The sequence below is a fragment of the Telmatherina bonti genome (assembly GCF_933228915.1).
Source record: "Telmatherina bonti genome assembly, chromosome: 10".
NCBI lineage: Eukaryota > Metazoa > Chordata > Actinopteri > Atheriniformes > Telmatherinidae > Telmatherina > Telmatherina bonti.
The window spans coordinates 27,910,364-27,931,416 of NC_136628.1; the positions used below are offsets into that span (position 1 = coordinate 27,910,364).

General features: G+C 39.5%; 1 protein-coding gene across 1 annotated transcript in view; it reads left to right on the top strand.

Moving 5' to 3' along the window:
* Positions 1-5,197: 5,197 nt before the first annotated feature.
* Positions 5,198-21,053, top strand: part of gabra3 (gamma-aminobutyric acid type A receptor subunit alpha3) — a gene marked incomplete at both ends in the record, with an annotated part of 164,296 nt that continues 148,440 nt past the window's right edge. The window contains one exon of the mRNA XM_079247446.1: positions 5,198-5,380. Coding sequence (XP_079103572.1) covers positions 5,198-5,380 — 183 coding nt within the window. The remainder of the gene's footprint in view (positions 5,381-21,053) is intronic.

Below are 21,053 nucleotides of genomic sequence, written 5' to 3' on the forward strand. Positions count from 1 at the left end.
CTCCACGAATCCTTATATATAGTTCCTATAATCCAACCAGTCCAGTGGTCCTCCCTAAAATGCACAAAGTAAAATCTGGCAATCACCAAAAAAAAAAAAAAAAAAAAAAAAAAAAAAAAATTGCCTTTTTAAAAATGTCGAATAAAATTTCCTACATCTACGCACGCGATGTCTTCATCGTTGGGCTTCTTGATTCTTTTTTTTTCTTCTTTTTTTTAAATCTGCTTTTTGGCCCCCGCAGTTTTCCTCAGCTATGGAAATCCGTGCAGGTCACAGAGCCCCTCGACCAACACCAGAAGATCAGACATCTTGCTCAAAAAAAAGAAAAAAAAATAGCGTGCAGAACACTTTTAAAAGTGATGACAAGTATTGTTCCGCTTTAAAAGAAAAGCAACAACAAAACAAAAAACAAACACTGGCATGAATGACTGAGCAGCAGTCTCCTGACGATCAAATTGGTGGATGAAATTTCCCAGTCCAAATCTGCAGAAGAGGCATGGTTCCAGCAATGCTCTGGCGCCAGTCTATTCCTCAACGTGATGTTGTTAAAAGATATTTACTTGAGCTGGAAACGCTGAAAGGCTGAAGGGGAGCGGTGGATTTAAGAAAAAGAAAAATGAAATCTTCATTCCCCTATTTTCCCCCGTTGCTGCTGATGATGATGATGTAGATCAGCGCAAAGTCACTGAGGGGAAATGCACATTGGAAAAAGCACTGGGTAATATCTGATGCAGACGTCAGAGCAGGCTATATCACTCCTCTGGTGAAAAAATTAGATGCCGAGGAAATATGTATGGCTCCCCGATACGCCAAAGCATGTAGCACAATGTCGGATCACAAGTCAAAGATGCAAACCTAGGCTGTTTGAGAAAGTACCCGCTCTTGTCTCCGCTGACCAGTGTTAAATGGACACGTTAATATGCCCCAGACGTCTCCTCCACAAACAGCCGGACGAATGTCCAAAGAGACATAATGAGGGGACCTCGTGTTCCCTTTTTTCCCTTTCGATTTCTTAGTTTGAATTAAAATAATCTCCCACTGATGTGAAAGGGGAGAAAAAGGAGGGGGGGGAGACACCTAAGGTGAATTCCTTAGCGACAGGCTGTTCATGCGCTGAATTGTCTGTCTTTTCTCTGAACCCCATTAGGATGCTGTGAGTGTGTGCCGGTGCGTTTTCGTGCATTTCTTCCACTTTGCCACATATTTTACACACACATTGGCACGCGCATACACACTAACCAAAGCATTCAGATACGAGCGCGCGTCCAGACGACGCGAGTATTATCTTTTTTTTTTTTAAATATATATATATATATATATATTCATATCATAGAAAGGTTTTGTTTGATTTATTTACTTGTGCAAGACAATATGAGACATAAACATTTTTACTGGGGGTCGCCAACCCGCACATCACAATCCAAGAATCGCACAAGCTTGTGTTTTATACAGAGGAGGTTTTCTTCAGGGATCTCTGTGCTGTCCAGTTGCTAGGCAACCCAGCCAGCACTGATGCAGTTGTGGTGATTCGAAGGCTATGCGCAAAGGCTCATTTAAAGGAGTAGGCCCCAGTGCTGTCACCACTGTGGTGTCAGTGGGACAAAAGCAGACAGCAACTGATGTACTAGCCATTGCTGTTAAGATGGCAGAGGTGTGTGTGTGTGTGTGTGTGTGTGTGTGTGTGTGTGTGTGTGTGTGTGTGTGTGTGTGTGTGTGGTGGGGGGGAGGGGGAGAGGGGGCGGGGGGGCTAACAATAATGCAAAATCTGGGGCATCCTGAGTGTCACACCATTTTTGCCTCATCATCTCCCTCTTCAACATTGTTATCACAGCCACAGGCATTGTGTTGACAAGCAGTTCAATAAGTAATAAATTCAATTTGATTAAATTTTGAAACTTGTTCATGCCATTTTTTGACGACCGGAAACTTTCCGCTGTGTACGAAATTGTCCTTGTCTTTTTCATTTCACTCAATGCATACTGAACGAGATCATGTTGAAAGAAAAAGTCAAAATGTGTTTTTCTTTCAACTATAGCTTACCTTTAAAAAGTGGTTAAAAAAAAAACAAAAAAAACAACCTTAGGATGCGTTTGGCTTTTGGCTGAGCTTGGGAGGAGACAGGCTCATAAGACTGACATCATGTGGGTGCTAGTAAATAGAGTGACACTGCAATTGCATACTAAATGTCAGGGGCTAACACCAAGACTGACCGTGACCTGGCACCTAGGGGTGGACAATCAACTTAACATGATCTGTAACACAGTTAGACTGACTTTAACACAGCTCAGTACAGAACTAGCAGGCTTTGATGGCTACAAAGATGTAAGTAGCTTATTTAGTTTATGATTGTGAAAAAAAAATAAAAACAGCAAACTCAGGGTCTTATTGAGTCTGTTAAAAATATCATAACCTGTTTCAAAATGCAATGTCATAAGGAGTTTCTTTGAAGGAAAATATGGTAAAAATGAAAAGACAGAGAGGCATGAGAGATGGATGCTATAAATCTTCTTTAAAATTGAAAGAGGTTTGTGACGGATTATTTGTTGAAAAATACATGTTTACAGTAATGCTCTAAAGTATTTCCTCCATTTGGCACATTTATATTTAAATTTGATGGAATTTAGTTTAATACATCTTTAAATATATATAATCTATGGCAATAAAACTGGCCATATTAGTCAAATGAACTTAGGTGAGCAGATTTTTTTTTTTTTTTAATGGTCAGGTGCAAAACTGTATAGCAGAAACTGGATTTTGTGTCTATGAGACCACTTTAAGTCTACGATCTGCAAAACTAGATGTTATTGAAGGGTGGCAAAAAAAATAATTACTTGCTGTAAAGAGGAAAATACAAAAGCATGTTCAGATTTTGTGAGAGGGCATTCACGAAGCTCCCATTTAAGACACAGTTTCTCATTACTCTAAGATCATCATTGCCAAAGTGCAGCATGGTGGTGGTGGTGGCATCATTCTGTCTTTTTTTCAAGACATTAGTAATAACTGGAACGTTTTAAACTTGCAGGGAACTGCTTAGAAGTGAAGGTATGACAAAAGATTTCTTCTGTTGTCTTTTTTTGTGTCATTAATTTATTCAGGCTATATCTTTTGTTTTTGAAGGTGTACTTTTGTGACATTATTCAGGTAAAAAGTCCTGTAATTATCTACTTCAATTTGGAAATCAAATTTTCTCAGACAAATAGAAAATTAAGAAAAAGATAGAACATGGAGTCCAGTTATTTTTAATATTCTTTTCTATTGTTATAATTGTCTTAAGGTCAATTCTAAGTCTGATAACTTTAAAAATTAAATGAGGGAATTGCTATAAATGATATTTATCCCTAAATGTACATCAAGTAAAACTGTTAGCAAAATCCATAAAGACAGTGCCAGGACTCATTAAGATGTGAGTTATTAGTATGACTGACATCAAGTCATCTTTCCAGAGAGGAGGTTTAAACGCTATGAAAAGGTCTGCCCTCCAGGTTGCTAAATCATCTGACGTCTTAACCTGTTCTGTTGGTTCCAAAAGCCCAGCTATGGCAATCACAGTGGTCCCAACAACCCCTCACCCCTGGGAAGAGGGTCCCAGTGATCATCAACTAGTATTGCCAGATAATGGAGGGCATCCCATGGGGGTAAATCGTTAGAGCTGGGCCCAGATGACTGAAAAGGAACTTTATGAAGTCCACCTCCAGTACATATCACAAAGAAAATGGAATACCTAAAACTACATAGAGCTACCTCCATGTTGTATCAGAGTCCAACATGAACAGCCTGTCAGGTAGGGTCATTAGATTTCTTCAGGTAGGTACAATGAAGCATACAACTGTAAAGTTATTAGACAGTAAATTAATTTTAAAAAATTAAAACAGAATTGCCGCCACCTTATCATGGTGGAGGGGTTTGTGTGTCCTGAAGATCATAGCAGCTAGGTTGCCGGGGGCTTTATGCCCCTGGTAGGGTCACCCATGGCAAACAGGTGTCTATGGAGGGACCAGACTTGCGGCTTAGCGACCTCCATGATGATGATAATGGCCGTTGGCAGAGGTATTCCCTTGCTTGAATGCGGGTCACCGGGGCCCCCTTCTGGGGCTGGGCCCAGGGGGTTGGGTGCAAGGGCGAGCGTCTGGTGACTGGTCCTTCACCCGTGGGGCCCGGTCGGGCTCGGGCCGAGAGAGTTATATGGGCAGCACTTCCCGTGGGCTGCAGGAGGAGTTGTAGGGGTCGGGTAGAGGCGGGGACCTTGCCAGTCCATTCCTCGGCTGCAGAAACTGGCTCTAGGGACGTGGAACGTCATCTCTCTGGCAGGAAAGGAGACTGAGTTTGTGCGCAAGGTTGAGCATTTCCGGCTAGATACGTTGCACTCACCTCAACGCATGGCTTGGGCTCTGGAACCAGTTCCCTCGAGAGGGGCTGGACTCTCTTCCACAAGCTCCTTGGTGGCGAGGTCCCGTGGGTAGATAAGATCCGCCCAGAGTTCCTTGAGGCTCTGGATGCTGTGGGGCTGTCCTGGCTGACATGTCTCTGCAGCATCACATGGACATCGGGGACAGTGCCTCTGGACTGGCAGACTGGGGTGGTGGTCCCCCTTTTCAAGAAGGAAGACCCGGAGATTGTGCTCTAACTAGAGGGATATTATACTCCTCACCCTCCCTGGAAAGGTTAATTCAGGGATTCTGTAGAGGAGGGTCCGTCGGGTAGTCGAATCTCGGATTGAGGAGGAGCAATGCGGTTTTTGTCCTGGTCGCACAACAGTGGACCAGCTCTATACCCTCTTTGGGGCCCTTTTTGCCCAACCAGTCTACATGTGCTTTGTGGACTTGGAGAAGACGTTCGACCGTGTCCCCAGAGGGCTCTTGTGGTGGGTACTCCAGGAGTATGGGGTACTGGACCCCCTTGTACAATCTGTCCGGTTCCTGTAAGACAGGTGTCAGAGCTTGGTTCGCATTGCTGGCAATAAATCGGATTTGTTTCCGGTGAGAGTTGGACTCCGCTAAGGCTGCCCTTTATCATTGATTCTGTTCATAACTTTTATGGACAGAATTTGTAGGTGCAGCCCAGGTGTTGAGGGGATCCAGTTTGGTGTCCTCAGGGTTGGGTCTCTGCTTTTGCAGATGACGTGGTACTGTTGGCTTCATCTGGTCGTGATCTCCAGCTCCTGCTTGAGTGATTCACTGCAGAGTGTGAAGCGGCTGGGATGGGAATCGGCACCACCAAATCTGAGACCATGGTCCTCAGCCGGAATGGGGTGGATTGCTCTCTCCAGGTTGGGAATCAGGTCCTGCCTCAAGTGGAGGAGTTTAAATATCTCAGGGTCGTGTTTACGAGTGAGGGAAGAATGGACCATGAGATCGACAGGGAGATTGGTGTGGCGTCTGCAGTAATGTGGACTCTGCGTTGATCTGTCGTGGTGAAGAAGGAGGTGAGCCAAAAGATAAAGCTTTCAATTTATGCCTGATGTCCTTGGCAAACTGTAACATGGTTGCCTTTTACATGAGAAAGTACTTTCATGAATGAGATTTTTGCACAACTATTGCATGTTCAAAAGGTGCAATGGTTGCTACACCACAGACTGAAAACAAGCTTATGGTTATGCTTGGTTTTCAGGTTACATCACATCATCTGGGTGCTTCCTTGTACATTACAGCAGGGAATGACAAATACTTCCATCTCACAATCTCTGCGTCCTTGTTGTGTCACTACATTGTTTTGCACATGTGAACAAACCTTTTGTGTATTTTCCTGTGTGCATAGCTTGTTTAATATTGGTTAAGGTAAACTAAATGGTGTGTTGTTTCATTAACCTTGTGAAAACTTTGATCCAGCCTATATACACTCATATACACTAATATACATAGAGTAAGTAAATTAAAAATTACATTATCATAATGAGTGACAGAGAACCTTGAGTTAACAATATTTCCTTCAGTTCATGTAAAGGGTGCGAGGCAGCAAGATTTTTGAGCTAGATCATTGTTGAAAGAGCAGAGTTGAATTCTTTGAAGGCTGCAGAGAAGCAACTCATCTCCCACAAATGCAGTGATCTCCTATATGTTGTGTTGCAGGGCCACAGCATAGCTAGGGTTGTATAAAAGGAGTAATATGGAGTTGGGACCAGGATGACAGCGTTCTAGGAATGCTGTCAGTCTCTGGACATGCTCAGTGTACTCTCCACTATAGCTGGTCTCACTCAAAGCAGTGTTCCCATTCACAGCTTTCCCTGATTAGTAACTGTAATTGGCAGCTATGACAACAACATCCAAATCACTGAGATGTGCATCTACCATGATGGGTTTTTTTTTTTTTTGTTGTTTTTTTGGCTATATTCACATGTTGCATAACACATAGGAAGTTACTGGGTCACCCTTGCTCCTCTGATATAAATAGTATCACATGGTTAATGCATCGGTGCCTTCCAGTCACTCGGTTTCCTCCTGCTGTTTATATCTGTCAAACAGCCTAATCGGCTCTAAGTAACAGATAATTTATTCAACCGGTGTGCATTGCAAATGCTTCATCCTTTCTTCACACAGCTTCAGCCATTGGGTTGTGACATAAGTGAATATCTGTGTTACTTAATGAGAATTCATTAAACTTTAATGTGTGATGGGATTTTGAGACACCCCCCCCCCCCCCCCCCCCCCCCCCCCCCACCTCTTGAGAGAACACAATCAAAGCTTCATGTGGGGGAGTTAAGATTAATTTAGTGCAATCAAGAAACATATTTGGTCAGTCTCACTGTGACAGATCTACTGTACATACTGAGCCGAGGGCAAAGGTTTTACAACCACATCTCAAAAGCAGATCGGACGTTCTTTGTGGAGAAACAGGTGGAAGTACATTCTTCAAGTCACTACATTGTTTGGCACAGTCACGGTTTCTGGAGCAGTGATATGACTTCAAGAGAGCAAAGAAAGAAAAACGGAATTAAAAAAAGAAAAAAGGCAACACCAGCATTTAAAGATCGACAGGTGATTTCAAGTCTTCAGATACGTGCAAGTCAAATGGATCTTAGCTGACCTTGTGATTCATGGCCTAATTAAGAACGACTTGAACAGCCCTCCAACAGCCCTGAAGAGTCTGAGTCAGGCTACAGCATGTGGCCTATGCAAGCTGTGTTTTGTTTAACAACTGTATATATAAGCTAAATTCTCCTGCTGTGGTTTTCTATGGTCCATCATCTGCTTTGGGTTCTACAGATGGGTCAAAGTAGCACTGTCAAAGCTCACTTCGACAGAGTGCTTTTGAGAAAATGAAGGATTTCAACTTGAAAGTACATCACGGCCCTCATTGACTGCAGTGATGAATTTCGGAGGTTTTAGAATTACTCATTGAACAGCTCTGGAAGCACTACCTTGAAGCAGGCTACCTGGCAATTGTTGCTATGCTACTGCAGGAAGCCCCATAAAGTACAGTGTGTTGCCCATTGAGGCTGAAATGCACCACAGTGTTCCAAATACGAAAAGCTCTGCATACTCTCTATCCTTAAATCTCCTCCAAAAATCTTATATTTGTATATACATTTGTTCCAAAAAAAAAATCAAGTATAATGTGTAACATGAATAAGAACCATTAGAGATTACATGCAGTCTGAACTATGAGATAACAGATGAAAATTCTGCAGTTTATGACCTCAGACTTATATGAATCACATCCATTCATGGTTATTAAAGATGCTCATGAAACCAGCAACTATTCCTCTTCCCCTCATGCTCAATTGTTCTTTCTGATGTTAGATTAGCTCAGAGTGTCGTGGCGATGTTTCAGGATGTAATTAGAAATTAAAGAGTATGGCCTGATTAATAATAAACAGGCAAGAAAAGAAAAGGCCCTTGAAGGGAATCAGTAAAAATGTAATACTGAATAGGATCAATTAAAAAAATGTTATAAACTCTCCTGAATAACAATAATCATACAAACAAAGTTCAGATTTGACAAGCTGCATTCTGTAAAATAATTCTCACTAAATCTAAATGAGCATGTACAGGAAGCCGGCAGCTTTACACACTCTCTACCTGGTCATTCTTCTACGAGAGAAAATACAGTCTCGCCACTCTGCAAACAGCATATAACTAAGTGACCTGAAATGTTCATCTGTCCTCCACACCAAAAGAGTGCACATCTCAAACAGTCACATGGCTTGCCGGCTTCAAAATTAGCATGGGTGAGGCACAACACTTGATGCTAAATAGCTATTGATGGAGAACAAACACTTATATGAATCTGTAATTCTGTCCCTCACTTCACTCGTGTCGCTTTGCAACTCACAGTGCATTTCATTTACAGAACATGAGGCATATTTAACCAGACCTTTGTGGCCTTTTATTGATGTGCTGAAAATGAAAAATTAAGTGTTTGTAAAAATCTGGCATCAGGTTAATCTTCTCAATGGCTTATCAATATCAAAACAGCATGTCTGCGACACATAATCCAACAATGTCTTTAGTCAGTTTTTCTCTCTCTTGAAAGCAAATGCATGAAAGTGCACTTGTTTGTCGCTGCATGTCAGAGAGTGCATGTGAATTTCATACATTCCTCATAAGTTCCTTACTCCATATATCTTTCATATTATATTGTCTTTCAGCTAGATGGGTTTCAGTGTGCCGTTGATTTATGTTTTAATTAGAAACAGTTTTACTAGTTCTCCCTGTGAGGATGGCTCAAAGCTGTGAAGAGAAGGTGTCATCTTACAGGTATCTATAGAAGCAACACTATAGTCTTCCTTGAATTCAAAATGTCTTCACTTCAGTGATTCTCTCATTTAAATGTTAAAGTCTGAAGTAACGGCCTTAGGTTGTCGTTACAGCATGGATACAATGGATAATAACTCCAACGCAAATATGGATTTACCACTGTATTCCAAAAATATGTAGCATGTCAGAAATAGATTTTTTTTTTTTCCTTTTCAAAAATAGCACAGTGGTATCCCTTCCTCTTTTCCTATCTGTATTCTGTGAGGGATTTCTGCATGGAACTCCTGCGAGAAAGGGTTAATGAATTCCTCACACAGATAGATATTGCCATGGAAACAGCTGCGTGACTGCTTGCAGCTTGTATACACACAGGAGGGAAAAAAAGAAGAAGAAGAAAAAAAAAACAATGGTGCCAAAGGTATTTTAAAATTCCGCGAGCAGAGGCTTTCCAGTGCACACCGCAACATTTTAAATGTTTTTACCACAGAGCGCAGCGCCACAAAGAGTGCAGAGTAGCCACAATGCACCCTCACTCCCTCATTATGTCCTTCTTCCTTTCTCCATCCTTCAAATTCCAAGAAACGTGATTGACATTGAAGATACATTTTCAGTGGTCGAAGACTTAATGCATTCAAAGACGTGACGTTTTGATGTGTTAAACGGGAAACAGTAGTCTTGTTCTGTCGTTTTCTTTGCAATAACAAAGTCCAAACATTCACATGCAGATTCTAAAACACACAAACACAATTTCAGCTGAGAATAATGAATTCACATTATGAAATAGACCTTAGGCAATGTGCCTAGCAGTTGAGCTGAAAAAGAAGGAAAAGATTGGGAATTGATCAAGCTCACACATGGTTGCATGCACACACAGACACAAAAGCTTGCAGTGCAGATGCAAAAAAAAGATGTATTTGTCCCTTAACTGTATACACTCCTGCCCATGTTTTCTAAACAGGTGAAGCAGTATACTGTGAGCTGGTGGGATAACCTAATCTACCTCAGCACAAAATATTTTCTTTCAGTGCCATTAGCCATCCTCCCAAAAGTAAGTCAATAGTGCCCAAATGGACTTTTATGCTTGAGTCTGCAAATATAACTGTATAGGTTGGTTTTTGCAGCATTCACAGCTAGCACTTAGTTGCTGAAGCAAAATAACTGTATTTAGATTCATAAATATTTTGCAATGAAAAGCTTTTAAATCCTTAGCGAAGAGTTGGAATAGCAATGCAAGGTACTGTAGGTGCAGCAAGCACGGTGAGTATGTAAACAAACAAACAGGAACGATAAATAAACAGGGAAAAGCTGTGGCATTAAAAACACAGTTGTGTTCTGTGACTTGCTGAAATCTGCCGTATGCAGCTTTTCACTCATTTTGGACAAAAAGGCTTTCAAGCGCTTGATATGTTTGTGGGATTTTTTTTTTCCTGCCCTCTCATCCAATCAGAAAGAAGTGCAGGAAATTCTCCCAGGAACTGAACCACATTCCATCGGCATGTGTCCTGTCCATTATTCTGGGTGTTATGAGTCCTTTTTTTTTTTTTTTTTTTTTTCTTTCAGAAAAACACACGACACGGGATGTTGGAAATAATTTTTATAAATAAAAAAGGAACAGTTTTGGAAATAAGTTTTGACAGAGTGGTTTGTAAAATAAGAATATTTAGCCATCTGTAAGTATCTAACTGTAAATAAACAAATAAAACACTAAGAAAATAATAAAATGAAGACTAGACAAATCTGGATAAAAATATTCAGGGCTATTTGCAGATACAGTTTGGTGATCTACCGGTGTATTTGTCATTTAGTTAAGTTTTCATGCTACATTCATCTGGTTAAATTAAAAAAACAAAAAAAAAACAATAAAAGGCAGACTCTTACAATCCACTTGTCACAAAACTTGGTCAAGTTTAATTACACAGCTGCAAGCAAATCATAAATTGTATAACCATTTTGAAGCAATTCCTTAAGGGATCCGAAACCTCCACAGGGAATTTTTAATTGATGAAATCATTCACAGCTGCCTGAAGTCACAGCACTGGGTGGAATCACAGCTTATCTCATGGACACAGAGAAGTAAGACTGAAGCCAAATTAGTGGGAGGTTCTGTGACTCTGCAGGACAGGTACATGAAGAGATAAAATCTTATCTGCTAAATGGGCCATGCACGGACACGTTAAAGCAAGACATTATACATCTTATATGACAAGTGGGCAAGGAATTACATTTTACAGTTTAACATATTTGCATTTAAAATTTTTGTATTACAAACATCAAATGTGAAAAAAGTGACATGCTGGCATGAATACATGCTGAAACCACATGTAGGATGTCTGAAATCACCATGTAACATAAAGCAGTGAAGAGGTATTGCACAGTGTAACGATATAACCAGGGGGCCGGGGTTAACAACCTGTTTAGTGCCTACAGACTCAATTCCACTAATTTGTCCGGTTTTGGACACAATAGTACACTTTTTATGGTACCAGAACATATAATCTCAGATGTCCTGCTTTTTTGTGGCCCGTCCTTTGAAGTCCCAATCTGACTGATCCAACTCTGATTGGTGGAATTTAACGCAGGGCAGTCTACTGATTGGTTGAAAGAATCATTCATTCCCGTGCAACTCTGCAGTAAGAACCAAGTGGGAACTGTGTAATGATTAATTATACCATAGAATTCTTTGTTTATGTGCATGCCAAGAAGAAAGAATGCAACAGCTGGATGTCTGCCATTCTTGACTTTTGTATTTGCATCGCATTCATCATCATATTTATAAAAAAAATAAATAAATTTAAAAAAACTGTTGCTCTACCATGAATTTATTACCTTTCAGCTTAAATTCCACCTCTCAGGTAAGGTCAGGGATTCTGCTCAAATGTATCACCAACAGGCACACACACACACAAGTACACACACCCACATACAGCCAGCAGATTGTTGCTCTTTTGACTTTATCTAACGTTTCAAAGCAGTAGGTCGATTTCGGGGCGGTTGTGTCAAATGGATTTGGTGCTTCACAGAACTTTGGTTTTACAATCCCAAGCAATCGCTGAACAAAGCTGTAGAGCACTACACACTGATGATAAACATGATCTAAATAAGAAACCAAAACAAACGAAGCTGTCTGTCTAATGCCAGCATAATGAATGGAGAAAAACAACACAACAATGATCTGGCCACAAATACAAACAAAAAAACTCAGTAATCGGTGAAAAAGATAAAATGGAAAATTCCCACAGATGAGTTAAACAGAAATAGGTCACATAACCAAGTGAACTTTTAAAAATTCATTGGGTCTCATTCACCAACCATTCTTGTTTTTACTCCTGCTTACGGACTTATTGTGATGTGGTGATGTGGGCAGATTTTTTAATTAGCTTGGCAAAATTTATTGAGCATTTTGTTATTTTAAAACATATAGCCAATTATTGCAGATTGTGTACCTACATTAAATTTCTTTTTTCAAGGAAACATAAAATATTTTACAGTCATTCAAGAACAAGTAGCCGTGGAGACAGGATTCAACTCTGTTGCTGGTCTTCTTAACACCATTGGCGCAATAAACTGGAGACGTATGCTTCTAAGCCCCGTTGGCAAAATTCCCTCAACTGCAAGAATATCATCCCATAAATGTCCAGGTTATGTGACTCCCAGATTAACCGACTGAATGTGGTCTTTTATTAACTGACTGCAACAATGTCTTCTTATTGTAATAATATGCCTAGGTTGCCTGGTTGATAACACCACTGACTGACTCACCTGGAGGTTTAATTTCATCAGATGCCCCACTCAGCCCTTTGGCGCACCACACACAGGTGGTGCCACAGCAGGTGACAATTTGCTTTACAAACTGTAGGAGGTACAGTAGGCTATGTAATGAAACTTAATCCTGTGGTGTACCGTTTCCCTTTTAACCCATCCACATTAAATCTGTGTGTCCTAATGTGCTCATGGGATCAGCCTGCAGGCTGTCCGACTTTAGGAATAATTTATTAACCGTGTGTACATAAAACTGTCATGGCTTATGGGTTCTGCTTTGGTTTTATTTATTTTCCTTGGCTTCTGTTGACCTTAAGTCTTCTGTTGTTTGGTTGCTCGTCTTATTTTGTAGTGTCACCCACCCACCCACCCACCCTTCTTCCCCCCTTGTGTACTGCATTCTGTTTTACTTCCTGTTCATTAGCACAGTCGGTTTGCTTCACCTGCTCCTCATCAGTTATCCTCGCCATATATACCTCTATGGTTTCTGTTGCTCTTTAAATTAATCAGTCATCTATGCTAAACCCTGAATCTTTACACTTGCCTGCCTCTCCAGTCTGCCTTACTCCATCTCGCTTACAAAAACTACTTGTGTATGATTTGAAACACAGTGTGATTATTTATGATCAAGTGAAAAGGGAAAAGTGAGCAATCATGTTTTCAGGGGACGTATTAATTCCTGTTTTTTTTTTCTTGGAGCATTCTCTCTGTTATTTTTCTCAATTTGTGTCACCTCTGTCATTTTCTGTTTGCACACCCTGCAAGTCTTGACCTTTTTATGGGTGCTTTTAGGGTGTGTATCTATGCGAAGAAGGGTCAGGTGGGAAAATGTGGCCCATTCTATCAGCCTGTCAAATTTGAAGCTTTCTGGGCCTAATGAGGATATAACTATTCACAAGCCATTTTCTAATGGAAATATTGACCATCTTACACTCACTATAAGTATAACAACATGTTTTTAAACTTCTGATATACATAAGTTGTAGACATGCTTGATGACAACAAAAGCTCCACCAAAAGGAAGAAGAGCTCGGCTAATGATCAACCAGAGTAATCCATATTTGGGGTATAAAGGTTTGATTTCCATCTGACAAATGTTTGACATACTAACGACATTATCTTGGAGGTTTCATGTAAGGTCATACTTTTCATCTTCTGTTAATTATTTATTTGTTTATATTTTTTATCTTGGAGTACCCCAAGTTAAGGATGGGTCCTTGTCTCAAGTGGAGGAGTTCATATACTTGGGATCTTGCTCAAAAGTGACAGGGTGGAGCAACAGACATGGGGCTTCATTTGATGAGGGCATAACACTAGATGTAGTTAAGAAGCCAAGCTCAAAGGCAAAGCTTTCCATTTACTGGCTCATCTATATATCAGCTTTCATTCAAAGTCATGAGACTTTCATTGTGACTGTCAGATTAAACCTCTGAAATGAGTTTCCTCCGAAGGGTGGGAGGATGCAGCCTTAGAGTTGGAGAGAGGAACTCTGAGGGGAGCTTGAAGTGGAGTTAGCTGAGGCAGTTCAGGCATTTCATCACTCACCTCTCTATGAATGTTTCTTTTATGCATGTCCTATGGTAGACCCAAAATCTGAATGGTACACAATCAATTCTTTTTATAGCAAAAGTTTACTTTATTTTGAAAATATTAATAGACAACAAAAAGTTGTCTATAATTGTAATTGTAACTTCTGTAAAACATTTCTATTGAATTGTTTAGATTACAATAAAAAATAACCACAAAAGCGTCTTTTGTAACACACCGTTATCAAAAAGAAGGTGAAGGAGGTTCTGAATTGTTGTGCAGCAGCAAGGTACAGCATGTTATGGTTCAAGACATATTTTCCGACACAGCTGCTTGCTGACCTTCAAACCTTTGCCTAAACCCAAAGAGTCCATCACAGCCAGTCTGTCAGAATGTGCATTTCTGTCAACATGTCCACTTCTGTTGATACACCTACCCATTTCTGTCCAAATGTCCATGTTTAAAAAGCTACACAAAGCTGTATCGTCACTCTGAATCGCAGAAGTGGTTCTCCACAGAATCTGTAGCAAAGAAAAGGAATTCCTTTGATTCAAACAAAGAGACACATTGCACATCTATTACTGCCCTCTGGTCCAACTATACCAATTTTTAAAATGATCTTCTTGCACACCTGAAAATATAATTTAAGTTATTGCTTCAATCTCTTTGCTGGTTACACCCTTACTAATGTCTTCAAGAATGATGCCATTTTTTTTGCATATCTTCCCAGAGTAACCTCAGCCTTCAAATGCTTTCAGAAAGCGTCATGTTTTTTTCCCCCATTTCTAATTCATTCATTCATTCATTCATTCATCATTATCCTAACCGCTTAATCTGATGAAGGGTCTCGGGGGAGCTGGAGCCTATCCCAGCAGTCTTTGGGAGAAAGGCAGGGTACACCCTGGACACCTCGCCAGTCTGTCGCAGGGCCCGTTTCTAATTATTCTATTATATTGTTTGTGCCAGCAAGCTAAGCCTTGACAGGCAGAATGGTCCAAAACACCCAGTTCAACTTGATTTGACTGATATCTAAATAGGAAAAAGAAGAAAATGAATATTCTGCGTTGTATTCAGAAGCCATGCAGATTTCCAATTTGGCCAGTGGTTTGGCCCCAAGCTGATCCACATTTCTGAGGGAAGGTTTTGTAACTCCTCAGCCCCTTAGTTGGACATCTCTTCCTATACTTGCATACCAAAAATCAGCCTATAGCTGCTCAATGCCAAACTTGCTACTATAATATTATGATTCACTAACCTGTGCCAAACGTTGGAAACAAAAGAACACACTGTTCTGGTAGGGGTCCATATAATCGAAAGCATGTCCTGGCAAATATTTTAAATGTATTAAACAGCACTGAAGACAGACAGTTGTCCACCAGCAAAAACTGATCATTTGTACAATGTGCAAAAATGATTAATTACTAATCAAGCAATAGCATGAGCTAGTTAACATTACGAAGCAAAACCATTTGCCTATGTCTGAAAACCATCATAGCTGGGTAAGTTAGCCAAAAGACATTCTTTCTGCTATGCAACTCTCACGTTATTGGATGTAAGTTTTACACTTCCACAACAGTTGAATATCTACTAACATTTTGTCCCTTTCTGCCTGAACAAAAGGATGTCTTTGGCAGGAGGACTGTTTTAACGGAAAAGCCAAATAAATTATACATTTCATTTAGTTCTGCTGGTAGTAGGTAGTAATACACAATGTTGGATGTAACGTATTCGTGTTGACAATTTTTTAGATGTGATTCACTGTTATTTACTGTCTTAAAGAAGCAACTCATTGTTGTTGACATTGTACCACATGAGCTTGATGGTTTTGCTGCCGCAAAACAAATGAAAGAGAAGGGCTCTGTGTTTCTTCTGCTCAGCAGTCCTATACACATCTGTGTGCATGTGCAGTTCACTCAGTTAATGAGCTGGCAGAGAGAATGGTGCTCACGTTGCAGGGAAGTTCTCACATTATTGAATTTTTGGGTAAAAGAACAAGAGCAATCAAGGTGGCATGCGTATTACGCCTGAGTGATAATAAGTTTTCTGTCAGCAGACAAGAGCTCTAGTTCAGATTTGGAAAAGTACCTGCAGGCTGAGCTAAACTCCACAACACCGATGGTGATTCTGCTGGAGCAGCTTCACAACAGCCTTCACAAGTTTTCAACTTGGCTGAAGCTGCTTCTTCCAGGGAAATTGATGAACACGACAGTGCTAATTGGCAAAAGCGAAGGTACCTGCAATCGTAGATATACCTTCTCTCTGTAAGAAAAATCCAAATAACTTAAGTTACATATTTTGAGCCCCAGATTCTTCATTTTATTATTTGTAGCTAGCTATTAATAAAGCACAGTTAAGAAAATACTTGTCTGTTATTACTCTGAAGTGTTTTAGATTTTAAACATTATAACACACTATGTGATGGAGTAGAGCAGCCAAAACAGATTTTTATATTTGCTTTAAAAAAAAAAAAAAAAAACACTGGTCAGTATTTGCGTATATGAACCGTCCCATGGTTATATTTTTAGTTCCAAGATCTTACATCACTTTGTAAATGGTAGTACCACAAAATACTACATCTTTCTTATAGTTCAGCTACTGTAATCCCACCAGCATTAGAGATGCTCTCCAGAACTTTGACAGTATTCCTCCTATCATCAGCTGATTCGACTACATTATCCAGCCAGCAAAAGAAAGTCTTATCTTGACTCTTGTCCTGTCCCTTTTTCCCTTTCTTTTCCGTTATTCCTCCAATAATACATTCTTTCCCTTCCCTGTTCAAAATGGCCTGTGTGTTTACGTTCGCTTGCCAGCATGTGAAGAGAAACTCGGCTGCAACATGATGTGGTGTTGTATGGTGCGTTTTCTCAGCTTCGGGAAGTTGCTGGGCTGCAACAGTTCCAGAAATGCATATTATAAATATTACTGTGTCATTAAAGAAGTCTGGAATGTAAAGTTTTGAGGTTACCTTAGTCCAGTGGCATAAATATCAACAATGCACCTGGTGCAGCAGAATCGGGTCCCAGACGTGGTCAGGGCCCATAAGGAAGAAAACAGCTGCTCATCACGTTTAGGGAAGAAAAAAATACACTTCATTTTCCAGCCTTCCATAATATCTTGCATCAGATTAATATTTACCCCATGTACACTGCTTTACTTTTAAAGCTTAAACAACAAATTGTGAAAACCAAACAAATATGGCGTGTCTAACGTGTTTCAAGGATCGCCCAGCACAGAATGTATGCAGACGGCTATACACACTCTTATTGGCTGATCAGACATGAGCAGGATGAGAGTAAAGCTATAATGACCAAATTAAATAAGTTTTTCCTGAAAGCCAGACAACATAGGCTAAAGTTAGTATCCCACCAGCCAGCAGTAGCCTGCCAGCTCCACAATTATAACGGTATCCTGAACTTTTACAGGATGAATGTGTGTCCAGTCACTAACCTACATGTTAATGACATCAGTTCTCTCAAGCAGCTGTGTGTGTATCTGTCCAGGTTTGAATATGTGCTTCTATCCCTGTGCGCGCAAGTGTGTATTTGTGTTTAGGGCATGGTTGGGGCACAAAAAATACTACAAGGCCAATTACTATGACATTACACCACTGCATAATGCGTCTTTAACAAAAATGTCACAAATGTTATTTTCAAAAATGAAATCCTCCTTGTTAGTGGGATCAGGTGATAATTGGTTTATTATCAGCATTTAGGTTTTTTTTGTGAGTGTGTCTGTTTGCCTTTAGATGTTAAATGTTTATTGACAGTGTCAGTATTTAGCTCGAACTTTGTATTAGCCGTGACACTCACCAATTGCAAACCCAAACTTTAATGTCTGTTACTTTTTACATCGTAACATTATTTATACACTGACTATCATATACTCCATGACAAAATTTTGCTTTTATTGTTGAATCAATAACTGTATTAAATATCTGTAAGTCTGCTTCCAAATGTATAAAAATAAAGTTAAGAAAATAAATACAATCATCACTGGCAGTTCTTCTGAGGATCTAAGATTCAGTGTTCTAACCCAAAAATAAAACTACCTCCTGTTGAGATGCAGTTATTAAGGCTGTATTTATAGATGCAGTTAAAAAAAAAAAAATAGGAGTCATGATCAATGCTTGAAATCTTCTCTGGACATAATGAATTTCACATTAGTCAAGCAAGCATTACAGGCAGAGTGTGACTGGATGCCATCCATACGATTCAGATCACTGTGCAAGCCTAACCACTAAAGCGCATCGCCTGGCTCATCAAATCACAATCCAAGTGTCCAGCTCCACCACTAAATCTATCACAGCATAATTGGATGATAGAACTGCAGCGAAACAACTGAGGTCAGCACCGTCTACCCATTTGACACCATGTTAACTATGCATAGCTTTAAAAGAGCGTTCATGTTCAAAAGCCACATATAAAAGTTTAGTAGCAGTGGCACTTTGCCCCTTTCAGTTCCACTTTATCAGAGATTTTCTTTCTCTTTTCTGCTTCGTGTCTATCCTAATCTACATTGGGAGTAAATGGGCTGCAGACACTTTACAGTTACTGCTGTTGTTGACAGTATAAAGCATATTTGGAGACAGTGTGGAACATTAACATTGTGACTAATCAGTATTTTTCTGAAATGGAGACATTTTTAAAAATATGTTGTATAGTGTTGATGAGGATTTGTACCGATCACTTAGTTTAAAAGTGAAACATTGTTTCCCTTTTATTAATTGTAACTTTGGACGCAAGAGCCATTTTTGTCGTGATTATCCATCCACAACCATTATTTATGCATCATTGCCCTCACTGATGAGATCAGATCAATATGCGGTTGCACTGGCTGGAGAAGAAGCTGTAAGTTAACCATATTTCCTCTTCATCATCCTATTACACCAGTAATGACAACATACTTAATGATTTTCATACTGATTTACAAAGCTATAATGCTGATTTAAAAACTGATTAATCCCATGAATTGATTTGGAAAATAATTAAAACATTTATTGTTAAAGAGTACATGCTTTTTAAGTAAGCATGCAAAAGAACAAGAAGAAGTTTAGTTGTTTTTTTTGTTTTTTTTTCTAGCAGTTGTATAAAACTGTATAAGTTTAAAAAGAAATAAACTGAATGTCAGGATGAGGCTCAGTTTGAATTAATGACATACTTGCCTCTTTTACAAGCGGTGCCGGACTCATCATCCAGTGAGGACGAAAAATGACTTTTTGGTGTGCATTAAATGAGAAGCCAGTGGAGGCATCTGGTTGACAGTCCTGTTTACCTCCCCACCTTCAATCAATGAAAGATAACTTTTTTTTTTTCTCTGTTTTCCATTTAAGAAAAACTTTATATCAGTTTCATGAAATCCAAAGAATAAGCTCTAATTTGTCATTTGTATCTTGGTCCACCCGGGAAAAAAAGTTGTGCTCATTAATACAATGTATTTGTGTTTCATAACTGTTTCAACAGTGTCGGAAATATCAGTATGTTTTTCTGTCTTTCATCTCCTTGCTGCTTTCATGGCAGCTTAGTGATGTTCAGGTTAGTACTGTTGCCTTGCAAGAAGGTTGGTCAGTGGCATGCAATGGCAGTGTCTATAAACAAGTATATTGAGTAAGTCTGTGCTGATAAAGTGGGTGTTGGTGGTTATTTTGCCAATGTAGTGTTAATATCAGGGGTAGAACGGTACATGAATTTGGATTGTTTGGTAACTGTCTTGTACTATAGCTACAGCCTCATGGTTAGCAACAGATAGTGCTGGAAAACCTTTCTAGTTTGGGAGCACTTTGACTTTCTGGTGATATACGTAAATTAACAAAGACAAGTGGATAAGATTAAGTCTGCTGGTTGTGTTCCGCCTATCGCCTCACCCCTTTACATGGGGTGAGGCGATAGCATGAAGGCCCTATTACTCCCTTATAGCATTTAAATAGTTTCCATTTTCAAGACCTGTTTAAAAGGGACTATGTCATCTTTAAATTTTCTGACTGCTTTTGACTTTGATAACAAATAGTGTAACGTAAAAGAAAAAGAAAAGACATGTGTAATAGTTGAATGATTGTTACTGAATACAGACTTTATCTGATAAGCTGTGTTCATTCAAACAATACTTTATACCTGAACATGTTATGACCTGGCAACTAATCATTATATTTTACGGCTTACATGCAATTACAGTTTTCATTTTAAAGGAAATCAATGTGCTGTGGATTAAATTAATATTTATATAAGACTAAGTGATTTATCTTTACCTTTCTCTTGAAACACTCCTTCCTCCCTTTAATATGTTGGGGGTTTTTTTTTTTTTTACAATGTATTGTTTTACACCAAAGTTAAGCAGTTTTATGTGTTGCATTTGTTCCCTTACTATCCTGAAAAAGTACCAGCCATGACCAAGGTACATCCTAAACCATGATTTTGGCATCTTAGAATTTGAATGAAATTCTGTAGATTTCAATTGAAACAAATATAAACATAATTCATCGGATAGTGGGATGTTTTGAAAATTGATGGAAATTATAATCATTAACTCATGGAGGTCTCATTGATGATCATTAGGAATCATATCCATGATACAGAAACATACTCAAACTAAAAGTGGAAAGATCTGATGACTTGTTGACCCAACTTCTAGGCAGACAATTCAAAATGAGGTTCAGTAGTGTCTGTGGCCTAAACTAGTGTGTTCACACTCCCCCTACAACATGTGTGCTTCTGTTGAAACGATGGATGTTGTGATGAGGGATCTCCTCCCAGACCTGGACCGGGGTATCAGTCAACCCCTGACCACCATGTAGTACAAAGTGGTGGGAGTGGAAGTTAATTCTGTACCTGTCACAATAGGTATACATGTAGGTACAAAACATCAAATAGGTTCATTAATGTACGTTTTTTAAGGCACAGTTAGTTTAATCTTAAAGGTAGGTAAACTGAGCAGATAGTGTCATACAGTAGACTGTCACAGCCAGAAGCACCCATGTTCAGCCAGAAACTGGTGCACATTAGAGATCTCCTGTGGTGCAGTTTGAGGTTAAAAGCATTTCTTAAGTGTACTTTTCCTGGAAGCTTCCAGGAATTGTTCAAC